Raw genomic sequence first — 11,995 nt, 5'->3', positions numbered from 1 at the left:
TGTGGATGGGAGTGACCTCAGCCAGTGCACTACATAAACTCAGCAAAAAAACAAAAACAAAAACTTTTTCATGACCCTGTCTTTCAAAGATAATTTGTAAAAATCCAAATAACTTCACAGATCTTCATTGTAAAGGGTTTAAACACCGTTTCCCATGCTGGTTCAATGAACCATAAACAATCATGAACATGCACCTGTGGAACGGTCGTTAAGACACTTAACAGTTTACAGACTGTAGGCAATTAAGGTCACAGTTATGAAAACTTAGGACACTAGAGGCCTTCTACTGACTCTAAAAAAAACACCAAAAGAAAGATGCCCAGGGTCCTGCTCATCTGTGTGAACGTGCCTTAGGCATGCTGCAAGGAGGTATGAGGACTGCAGATGTGGCCAGGGAAATAAATGGAAATGTCCGTACTGTGAGACGTTGAAGACAGGACGGACAGATCGTCCTCGCAGTGGTAGACCACGTGTAACAGCTGCACAGGATCGGTACGTCCGAACATCACACCTGCGAGACCGGTACAGGATGGCAACAACTGGCTGAGTTACACCAGGAATGCACAATCCCTCCATCAGTGCTCAGACTGTCCGCAATAGGCTGAGAGAGGCTGGGCTTGTAGGCCTGTTGTAAGGCAGGTCCTCACCAGACATCACCGGCAACAACGTTACCTATGGGCACAAACCCACCGTTTCTGGACAAAAAGTGCTCTTCTCTGACAAGTCTCGGTTTTGTCTCACCAGGGGTGATGGTCGGATTCGCATTTATCGTTGAAGGAATGATTGTTATGCCGAGGCATGTACTCTGGAGCGGCTTTGATTTGGAGGGTCCGTCATGGTCTGGGGCGGTGTGTCACATCATCATTGGACTGAGCTTGTTCTCATTGTAGGCAATCTCAAAGCTATGCGTTATAGGGAAGATATCCTCCCCCCTCATGTGGTACCCTACCTGCAGGCTCATCCTGACATGACCCTCCAGCATGACAATGCCACCAGACATACTGCTCATTCTGTGTGTGATTTCCTGCAAGACAGGAATATCAGTGTTCTGCCATGGCCAGCCCGGATCTATTGCAGCTGGTGGCCACACCAGATTCTGTTACTTTTGATTTTGACTCCCCCCTTTGTTCAGGGACACATTATTATATTTCTGTAAGTCACATGTCTGTGGAACTTGTTCAGTTTATGTCTCAGTTGTTGAATCTTGTTATGTAAATACAAATATTTACACATGTTAAGTTTGCTGAAAACAAATGCAGTTGACAGTAAGAGGACATTTCTCTCTTTGCGGAGTTTAGAAATGAGGAATTGCAGTACTAGAAGGGTTTCTAAGAACCGTGTCCCTTATCGTGGTCCCGAGGTCATCCATATTGATCAACCATGGTTTGCCAGTGCTGTGATAAGATATTGTTTAAAACATGAATTTGAAGAATTTATCTGCACTGTTAGAAACTGCTAGCCAGACAGTTTTAGAGGAATGATTCCATGCATTTTTTCAAATGAACTGCCAACATTCCATTTGAACAATGCTGTCAATCCACAACCATACAATCAGTTAATGATAGGACTTAGACGAGTTGTAAATGCAACAAGTCCTGATATTGTATCGTATAATAGGACTCACAGCTTTCCAGTAATTGATGGTCTGTTCACTATATTTTAGAGGCTCTTATGCAGAACATTTGTTTAAGACCCGTATAAACTCTGTAATTATGACTATCTTAGGTTGACTAATATTCCATTACACCATTTCTGATACATCACATGCCTTTTACTTTTCTTCATAATTAAATGCAGGAAAAGCATCACCTATGCCTCTACTGCCATTCATTCCCAACTAGACCCGTTTGGAATTTCTCCCTGACCAAGATGGCTGCCATTCACGCTGCAATACGCAAAATTGAGATATTTGTGAAACGACTCCTCTAGTAATTTAATAGGATCTCCATGGTTCTCTTCTTGTCGACGTCACACATTGACACATGCGCACCGCCGACGCTCCCTCAGTCCTTTTTTAACATAGTGTTGAACGACTAGCATCAAACGAGGTAAGGCCTGTGCAAAATGAGAGGAAATGTTGCATTTTATACACTTTAGAGACAACATATCAGGTCGGAATATTTGTCGTAAGTACTTTACCATCCACCACGAACAATAGTTTTTTTGGATTGCCTTATATTTGGCAACTTTCATAATTTTTCCGAAACCGCATGCCTCGTGGCTAGCTTACGCTAACTAACGTTAATTACGGGACTCGCTAAGCAAACAAGTATGGATGCCTAGCTAGCGAGCTATAATTTTGTAGTATAATACAAATATGGTCGTATAATCAAACTTATTTTCAAATATTTGTCATGTTGCTGATTTTCAAACTTATTGCCGGGCTAACTACAACTTAAGCTAACGTTAGCCAGGGAACTTTATCATTCCTCAACCTTACTGCAATGCTAGCTATTTAACTAATTAGCATTGCTCTCGTTCATGCAAAGTTGTAGTTATTGGCTCCTAAATGGCTATCTATTGATTTGTAGATATCTACAAATAGTTTGACATATTGCCTGCTTAAGTTGTCTTTTCAATCCTAGCTCAGTCATGATTGCTTTTTAGAGGGGATTCAAGTCACATGTGGACTAATGATGACACCCCACTTCCTGCCTGCTGTTTTATACTGGAAGCTAACTGGCCATCTCTTCCTATCCACAGCATCAAGATGCAGCTCTTCTTGCGTGCCCAGAACACTCACACCCTTGAGGTGACAGGACAGGAGACTGTCAGAGATCTCAAGGTGAGGCCAAGCAAGGGTACATCAATGAAAATGTTAATTGTGGTGTAATGGTAACTGGTGTACTGTTTGGAGTCTACAATACCACAGCCACAAATAGTATTCTGCATTCTCTTGTCTGGATTGTTACATGTATGTAAATTGTCTGGATCAAACCATTGTGTGTGGTTTCAGGTCCATGTCCAGAGTCTGGAGGGTCTCCTAGTGGAGGACCAGGTGTTGTTGCTGGCCGGCTCCCCCCTGGAGGATGCTTCCTCTCTGGTGGAATGTGGCATCTCTGAGCACTGCACCCTGGAGGTGGCCGGCAGACTGCTGGGAGGTCAGTTCTCAAAATGATGGCGCATCAAATATGGCCTGATTTTGAATACTTTGAAAATGCTTCCTTCCCACCTTGAAAGTAATCACACAAGAGGATTGGATTGTTGAAAGAAATAGGGTGGACACCTTGCTTTGACCTATTAATAGGATTTCTGGTACATTTGTTTTTATTGTCAATTGCACAAACAGTCCAACCGAAACTTGACTTCTGCTTGTAACAGAACCTGTCTGAATCTGGGAAGTTCGGGGGGGCTACCACATTGGGGAGCTGTTGTAGGGGGTTAAGTGTCTTGCTCAAGGGCAGAACAATAGATTATTCACCTTGTTGACTCAGATTTGAAAAGGCAACCTTTTGGTTACTGGTGCAATGCTCTAACTGCTAGACCACCTGCTGCACATACAGTTCCAGATCAGTAGTTTACTTAAAGATACAATGAATTTCTATTGTCATTTAGTTCCATTGCTGTATGTTCACTCGGAATAATCACACTTTGGTTTCTCTCTCCACCAGGAAAGGTCCATGGCTCCCTGGCCCGTGCCGGTAAAGTGAGGGGACAGACACCCAAGGTCAGCAGACACTTTCTGCATTTAAAATATATATATTTAGATTGTTAGATGGCTATGATTTTATAGATGATCTTGTGGCAGTTGTAACATTGTCTTGATTGTTTGAAAGTCGTCATAGCTTCTGGATTAGTGTCTGCTAAATGTAATGTATTTCTGCAGAGTAGTGACCACTCTTTATCACTTCAGGTTGACAAACAGGAGAAGAAGAAAAAGAAGACTGGTCGTGCCAAGCGCCGCATCCAGTACAACAGGCGCTTCGTCAATGTTGTGCCCACCTTCGGCAAGAAGAAAGGCCCCAACGCCAACTCCTAAAAACACTGTCCCCCAGGAGAATGCTTGTGATCACACCCTTTCATTTTAACCCACTGAAAGGTTTTCCTCCTGTACAGAATAAAAATTTGGCTTAGACTAAAAGAACAACTTGTGTCCTTTCTTGGGTGATTATGCATTTTGAGACAGGGTTGCTTGATAATCTAAATGGCTGGTAATAGAAAGGATTGTTTGGACCAGTGATTGAGCCTGGCTGCAGTACTGCTGGTTTGCTGTTGTATCTGATAATTGCACTCACCGTGTCCCAAATCTAAATCTGTCCCTGATTAGAGGGAAAACATTTAAATAAGCAGTTGAACTGGCTTGGAGGTCAATGTGAATTTTCCTGTTCTAGTTTCTAATGGTTTATTTGGAAATGTAATGTTTTATTAGTTTGTAAAAGCTACATATGGTGTATAACCAAACTCAACTCTGGCCCTTGAAGCCAGTTTCACAGGATTTAAAAAAAAAGAAGTTTATTCCCCTCTAATCGGGACTGATTTAAACTTGAGACAACAGGCGGGTGCAATTCAGGTAGAACCGAACCAGCGGAATCTGGACCTCCATAGGGTAAGAGTTGAAACTGGCTTCAAGGTCCCGAGTTGAGTTTGAGTATACGCCGGTCCAACGAAATGCTTACAGGTTCTATATCGACACTGTTAATATATTTGATTTCTTGTTGCGAAGTAAATGGATCAGAAGTATAATACAGGTAGGAACATTATGTACATGTATCAGAGGATAGGAGGAAAGTGTAGCATTACTGATGGCTTGGAGAATGACCGGATCCTGTTGGTATCAGAGCATGAGGTCTGATACCATCTGCCTAACACTAAGGGCTGAACAGCTCCTTGATGCTGCGGGACTTCCTCAAGCCCTGTTTCAAGTGGGTGGGAACCTGGACCGTCTTCACCACCCGCTGGAGGGCCTTGCGGTTGTGGATGGAGCAATTCCCTTACCAGGCCATGATGCTCTCGATGGTGCAGTGGTATTTGGAGGACACTGGTTGGCATGCCAAATTTCTTCAGCTGCCTTAGGAAGTAGAGGCGCTGTTGGTCCATGTCAAGTCCTCTGATGTGGACACTATAAGGAACATCAAACTGGAAATACCAACACCATGTGATAGTCCAAGAGGAGTTATATATAGTTCTGACAGCTATCCAAAGTGACTTGAGCGTAGACTTCTCATGTGTATAAATCTTCATACTAAAAATAGTATTTCAAGTATACATTTCCAAAAAGAACTGGGCCATGTTCAGCAGGAGTCAAAGCACAACGTTTGTCAACAGAACCAGTGCTGTTTAAAAAAATATATATTGTGGACCAGATGGCAATTGTGCGCTACTACATGAAACTGCCCACCTTCAGGTTAAAAATGACAGGTATGACATCTGATGACATACCATTGGCGCTTTCAAGTTAAGTTGTCACATGCACAAGTGAAATGCCTTTCTTGCTAGCTCTAAACCCAACAATGCATTAATAATGTAACACTCAAAGTAATTTAAATTAGAAACAAGAGGAACAAGAAAGCAAGCATACTATATACAGGGCCATTCAGTTCAGTGTTCAGTGAAAAGAAATGCAAGAAATGCGTCTCACTGTACTTGTGCATGTGACATTGAAACTTGATCATACGTCTGATTTCAAGTGCAGGAACTTGCTTCCAAACCATTCACTGATGCCCAGTTTTCTTGACCATTCAAACACGTACTGAAGGTGCACAATAAAACAAGATTTCAGATGCATATGTCAATTTAGTCTCCAAAATTGGTTTAATCTTTACAAGAACATTATACATGCAATAAAAACAAACAAAAACCAGGAATAAAACAGAATATCCTGAGAGGCTTTCCTCTGCGGTGTGTAACTTGTCAGAAAGGATGCCCCGCCTGTACAGTGTTGCCCGGTCGTCACTATCTGGCCATGCTGGAAAGGGCAGAAGTAAAGCACCTACCTAACTCAGCACAAATAACCCTAACCTGGTCCCACGTCTGTTCCTGCTTCAGACAATATGCCAAACATGCCAAGACAATGATAAAGGACTTGGCTTAAGCAGAAAAAGACTTGAAACAACCAGACTAAAACCTTTAAACGTAAATTAAGACCATATATTACAGGTTCTTCAAAGTTCTGACAATGAAAGCCACTTCTGTCCTTTTGCGCATGGCCATCTGGTGACTACCGCGTTTTCCCCGTCCACGGAGAGAAGTGCGCCCTGGAGTTGGTTTCTGCCGTTAATCGACAGCCACCAGCTCGACCTCGAAGATCAGCTTTGCGTTGGGTGGGATTCTGGTGGTGGGAGAGTTAAGGGAAGCACACAGGAAACAGTTGCATATCGATTCGAAGAGGGAGACATTCATTTTATAGTTCCACTTTAAAAGACTTGGTGGTTAGAAATCCAGCTCAAATTCAATTAGTATTGGCAAATCTACGATAGAGCCACCGTACAGGAGAAGACTCCTCTCGGAGGATTGGCAATCGTCATGACCATCACTGGTGGTGTAAAACATAGCAGAAAGTGAAGCCTCAACTTTAATCTCCTAGTTAAATATTAGCCCATAGTTCCCATGATGTTCCAATGTAAAGGATACTTTGAGTCAGGAAGTCCCTTCTTCCCGTAGGCCCATTCTGGTTCAATCTCCAGTTTGGCCGTCTCACCTTTGCTCATTGTTAGGATGCCTTCATCCCACTGCGGGAGAAAAAACATTTCTCATAAGACTTAGTGATAACTGTTGCAATCTATTTTTCACAAGGGAAATGGTTGCAATAAGGCACATACATACATATATATATATATATTAGATTTAACCTTTAACTAGGCAAGTCAGTTAATTGTGCCCCGCCCTATGGGACTCCCAATCACAGTCGGATGTGATACAGCCTGGATTTGAAACCACTGAGATGCAGTGCCATAGACCGCTGCGTCACTCAGAAGCCCGAAATATAACATCAACCTCCCCTCTCTTACCCCTCTGATGACCCGGCCCAGGCCAACTTTGAAGCTCAGTGGCTTGCTCTGTTTCTTCTTTCTGGCAGCTGGAGAGGGGAGGGCAGAGGAAACAGTAAAATCACTATTGGCATCAATGAGAGAAAGGCAATTGAGGAGAAGGGAGTGCGTGTGACAGAGTGACAATATGTGTGTTTGAGACAGAGATAGTCTGCATGTGTGTGTAAGAGAGAACACTTACTTGCAGGGATGTTGGTGTCGAACACCGTGCCGTCCTCCAGGGAGCCTGTGTACCAACAGCTCACATTGTCTCCCTTCTTAGGGAAGTTAGTCTTGTCTCCTTTCTTCAGCACAGACTTGAAGAACTTAGGAGGACCCTGTGAATTGAAATGCATAACACAAGTGACCATTTTAACAATACAATTATTCCGACCGCCAGTGGAGATTGGATGTGGATGTAGTGGAGATGCAATAACTTCCGAGATTTGTTCCAACTTGAAATGCAAAATGTAGCACTTTTACCCCGCTGCTTATTTCAGCGGGAAAAGCTTTTCAAACATTGGGTCGTTTACCTCGTCCGCGACTTCCACGACTTCTTTGGGCTTGTCGTCAATCTTCACATTTTTCACATGCTCCGTCACATCTTCAATGGGTTCCGACCCTAAAAACCTCTGGTAGTTGCACAAACAAAAAAACAATGTCGTCATTCATAATGGACATCTTATAATGTCATGCCATATGCTTGTAAAATATGCATCACTCCAGCCATGTTGTCCACCTACCTTGCTCTCGAACAAGTCGTTGTAGGCAATAATCAGTTGCTCTTTCTTTGCCGTTTTTGCAACATTCTTGATATTTCCCATCAGCTTGTGCTCGGCAAGAAACTGGAAAACAAAAGTAATGACGTCAAAGAGGGTAGTTGTGGCATGAAATCAACACTCAACCCTTTGGTGCAAATTGACGCTCTGGCATTATTCTTTCCCAAAATTGGCGACCAAAAAACAAGCCTGACTCATGGGACACAGTGACGTCGATTTAGGTGTTAGCGAGCCCATTCATAGACTAACTACCTTTTGTGTCTATTAATGAAGGTATCTTCTGGACAGGGAAGTTAAGAGCCCCGACTGCACTTAAACACGCACAGCTTGTAGTACGTTTTTGGAAACATAAGGAAAATATTTTTCATATCAGTGCAACATTTTTTTATTTTCTTCAAAACAAAAAAGTTCAACATGAAACTACTAAAAACTTTTAAGGTTTGGGTTCCCACAGATATATTACAGCATGTTTATGCAAAACAGACGGAAGACAGAGGACTAACGCTTTGAACACACCGACAGCGTCCTTGCACTAAGTAGTACGCGCTACAGAGGGGTCGAACCACCTGCCATCCAGGAACTCTATACCAGGCGGTGTAAGAGGAAGGCCCTAAAAATGGTCAAAGACACAAGTCATAAACTGTTTGCTGTGCTACCGTACAGCAAACGGTACCGGAGGGCTAAGTCTGGGACCAAAAGGCTCATGAACAGCTTCTACCCCCAAGCAAACAGCTACCCTTACTATCAGCATTGACCCTTTTTGCAGTAACTCTTGACTCTACCACCACACTCACACTGACATATACACTGCTGCTATTGTCTATTATCTATCCTGTTTCCTAGTCACTTTACCCCTACCTATATGTACATATCTACAGAGCATTCAGAAAGTATTCAGACTTTTTCCACATTTTGCTACATTATGTTAAAGCCTTATTCTAAAATGTATTCATTTGTATTTTTCTCTCTCTCCAATCTACACACAATACCCCAAAATGACAAAGCAGAAACAGGTCTCTATACATTTTTGCAAAGATAAATAAACTCAGCAAAAAAAGAAACGCCCTCTCACCGCCAACTGCGTTTATTTTCAGCAAACTTATTAACTTGTGTAAATATTTGTATGAACATAAGATTCAACAACTGAGACATAAACTGAACAAGTTCCACAGACAAGTGACGAACAGAAATGTAATAATGTGTCCCTGAACAAAGGGGGGGGGGGGGTCAAAATCAAGAGTAAGAGTCAGTATCTGGTGGGGCCACCAGCTGCATTAAGTACTGCAGTGCATCTCCTCATGGACTGCACCAGATTTGCCAGTTATTGCTGTGGGATGTTACCCCACTCTTCCACCAGGGCACCTGCATGTTCCCAGACATTTCTGGGGGGAATGGCCCTAGCCCTCACCCTCCGATCCAACAAGTCCCAGACGTGCTCAATGGGATTGAGATCTGGGCTCTTCGCTGGCCATGGCAGAACACTGACATTCCTGTCTTGCAGGAAATCACACACAGAACGAGAAGTATGGCTGGTGGCATTGTCATGCTGGAGGGTCATGTCAGGATGAGGAAGGGTACCACATGAGGGAGGAGGATGTCTTCCCTGTAACGCACAGCATTGAGATTGCCTGCAATGACATCAAGCTCAGTTCGATGATGTTGTGACACACTGCCCCAGACCATGACGGACCCTCCACCTCCAAATCGATCGCTCCAGAGTACAGGCCTCGGTGTAACGCTCATTCTTTTGACGTTAAACGCATAAATCACCCCTGGTGAGACAAAACCACGACTCGTCAGTGAAGAGGACTTTTTGCCAGTCCTGTCTGGTCCAGCGACGGTGGGTTTGTGCCCATTGGCGACGTTGTTGCCGGTGATGTCTGGTGAGGACCTGCCTTACAACAGGCTTACATGCCCTCAGTCCAGCCTCTCTCAGCCTATTGCGGACAGTCTGAGCACTGATGGAGGGTTTGTGCGTTCCTGGTGTAACTCGAGCAGTTGTTGTTGCCACCCTTTACCTGTCCCGCAGGTGTGATGTTCGGATGTACCGATCCTGTGCAGGTGTTGTTACATGTGGTCTGCCACTGTGGTGCTGTCTTAAGCATCTCACAGTACAGACATTGGAAGTTATTGCCCTGGCCACATCAGGGACCCTGGGCATCTTTTTATTGGTGTTTTTCAGAATCAGTAGAAAGGCCTCATTCGTGTCCTAAGTTTCCATAACTGTGACCTTAATTGCCTACCGTCTGTAAACTGTTAGTGTCTTAACGACCGTTCAACTGGTGCATGTTCATACATTGTTTATGGTTCATTGAACTTCTGTGAAGTTATTTGGATTTTTACGAATGATCTTTTAAAGACAGGGTCCTGAAAAAGGGATGTTTTTGTTGTTGTTGCTGAGTTAATAATAAAAAGCGTAAATATCACATTTACATAATGTGTATGTTTGGCAGCAGTTACAGCCTCGAGTCTTCTTGGGTATGACACTGTAAGCTTGGCACACCTGTATTTGGGGAGTTTCTCCCATTCTTCTCAAGCTGTCAGGATGGATGGGGAGCGTCACTGCACAGCTATTTACAGATCTATCCAGAGATGCTCAATCGGGTTCAAGTCCACACTCTGGCTGGGCCACTCAAGGACATTGAGACACTTCCCAAAGCCACTCCTGCGTTGTCTTGGCTGTGTGCCTAGGTTCATTGTCCTGTTGGAAGGTGAACCTTCACCCAAGTCTGAAATCCTGAGCGCTCTGGAGGTTTTCATCAAGGATCTCTCTGTACTTTGCTCTGTTCATCTTTCCCTCCATTCTGACTAGTCACCCAGGAAGAGTATTGGTGGTTCCAGACTTCTTCCATTTAAGAATGATAGAGGTCACTGTGTTCTTGGGGACCTTCAATGCTGCATAATTTTTTTGGTAAGCTTCCCCAGATCTGTGCCTCAACACAATCCTGTCTCAGAGCTCTACGGACAATTCCTTCATCCTCATGGCTTTGTTTTCGCTCTGACATACACTGTCAACTGTGGGACCTTATATAGACAGTGCCTTCCAAATCATGTCCAATAAATTGAATTGACCACAGGTGGACTCCAATCAAGTTGTAGAAACAGGATACACCGGAGGTCAATTTCGAGTCTCATAGCAAAGGGTCTGAATACTTATATATAAATAGGTAAAAAAATATATATTACAATTCTAAAAACCAGTTCTCTCTTTATTGCTATGGGGTATTGTGCGTAGATTGAGAAGGAAAAATATATTTAATCCATTTTACAATAAGGCTGTAAACTTAACAAAATGTGGAAAAAGTCAAGGAGTCTGAATACTTTCCAAATGCACTGTACCTACCTAAATATACCCTATGTATATAGCCAAGCTATCACTGCTCATTGTGTATTTATTCCATGTTTTTTCCCCAATTATTATTATAAATTATTTTTTAAATATATTCTGCATTGTTGGGGAAGGCCTATACGTGTAAGCATATTACTGTTTAGCCTACACCTTGATTTGAGGTGTTAGCCAGACTAACCCAAAACACCATCTCTGATTCGTAGCTTGTTGTTTAAGGTCTGGTGCAACAACACATTTGCTACCGGTTGGCCCAACGGCGAAGAATATATTCAAAGTTAAATAAGTAGTCGTATCAAAAAAACTTGACACAGCATGGTGATATACAGAACGAATGGGACTAAACATGCATGCCATTTTGAACTGTTACATGCTAGGCTAACAAGCTAGCATCAAGCTAAATTGGCAGTGGTGCACCAATGCGGAGGTAACTGATATCACCATGCGTGCGCACTAAAAGTGAGCAATGGCGTTTTAGTTAGCGCTGTTAAATCAATGCATGCATTGATCAAACATAAAACATACCGAGTGGGCCGCATTGTCCTGAATGAACTTAATAACGTCTTTTTTGGATAGATCATCACTTTTGAGCTGCTCATCGCTCCACTCTCTGGTCAATTCAGCCGCCATTTTACAAGGCGCACTGCTGAACTTTCACCTCGGTTGTGGGAGGACCGGAGGCGCAATCTCGTTGGGACACTTTTCACGCCACTTCGATACAAAGTGATTTTCGTAGCAGGTTAGGAGAGCATTTTCGCTAACCCTAACACCAACCATAACCTCCGTCTAACCTGCTGCTTAAATTCTCCTAACCTGCAACAAAACAGTATTCTTTTTGCGGTTTGGCTTGCCTTGGTGTAAAGGGAGATCGTCATCATTAGTGCTCTGCTTAATAAATACATTTT

General features: G+C 43.1%; 2 protein-coding genes across 2 annotated transcripts; one reads left to right on the top strand and one right to left on the bottom strand.

Annotated features, from left to right (window-relative positions):
- The first annotated feature begins 1,865 nt into the window (after positions 1–1,865).
- LOC109900949 (ubiquitin-like protein FUBI) lies at positions 1,866–4,087 on the top strand. Its single transcript, XM_020496865.2, has 5 exons — positions 1,866–2,048; positions 2,704–2,785; positions 2,957–3,101; positions 3,612–3,667; positions 3,854–4,087. The coding sequence occupies exons 2-5, from the start codon at positions 2,711–2,713 to the stop codon at positions 3,977–3,979; spliced, it is 402 nt and encodes a 133-aa protein (XP_020352454.1). The 5' UTR covers positions 1,866–2,048; positions 2,704–2,710; the 3' UTR covers positions 3,980–4,087.
- Positions 4,088–5,728: 1,641 nt separating this feature from the next.
- On the bottom strand, positions 5,729–11,754 carry LOC109900948 (peptidyl-prolyl cis-trans isomerase FKBP3). The gene is made up of 7 exons (XM_020496864.2): positions 11,616–11,754; positions 7,709–7,810; positions 7,499–7,597; positions 7,168–7,303; positions 6,948–7,015; positions 6,571–6,668; positions 5,729–6,268 (listed from the first exon to the last, which is right to left on the bottom strand). The coding sequence occupies exons 1-7, from the start codon at positions 11,718–11,720 to the stop codon at positions 6,214–6,216; spliced, it is 663 nt and encodes a 220-aa protein (XP_020352453.1). The 5' UTR covers positions 11,721–11,754; the 3' UTR covers positions 5,729–6,213.
- Between the last annotated feature and the right edge of the window lie 241 nt (positions 11,755–11,995).

This window comes from Oncorhynchus kisutch, linkage group LG12, assembly GCF_002021735.2.
Source record: "Oncorhynchus kisutch isolate 150728-3 linkage group LG12, Okis_V2, whole genome shotgun sequence".
Lineage (NCBI taxonomy): Eukaryota > Metazoa > Chordata > Actinopteri > Salmoniformes > Salmonidae > Oncorhynchus > Oncorhynchus kisutch.
Note: the sequence above shows the minus strand (reverse complement) of the source record. Positions and strands in the feature narration are given on the sequence as shown.

Bases quoted from the DNA above. Each gene is read 5' to 3' on its own strand.
- LOC109900949 (XM_020496865.2), top strand. From the start codon at position 2,711: ATGCAGCTCTTCTTGCGTGCCCAGAACACTCACACCCTTGAGGTGACA. The intron at 2,786-2,956 runs GTGAGGCCAAGC...GTGTGGTTTCAG, and splicing joins AGACTGTCAGAGATCTCAAG to GTCCATGTCCAGAGTCTGGA. The intron at 3,668-3,853 runs GTCAGCAGACAC...TTATCACTTCAG, and splicing joins TGAGGGGACAGACACCCAAG to GTTGACAAACAGGAGAAGAA.
- LOC109900948 (XM_020496864.2), bottom strand. From the start codon at position 11,720: ATGGCGGCTGAATTGACCAGAGAGTGGAGCGATGAGCAGCTCAAAAGT. The intron at 7,016-7,167 runs GTAAGTGTTCTC...TCCCCTCTCCAG, and splicing joins CGACACCAACATCCCTGCAA to CTGCCAGAAAGAAGAAACAG. The intron at 6,269-6,570 runs GTATCCTTTACA...TCCCACCACCAG, and splicing joins AAGGGACTTCCTGACTCAAA to AATCCCACCCAACGCAAAGC.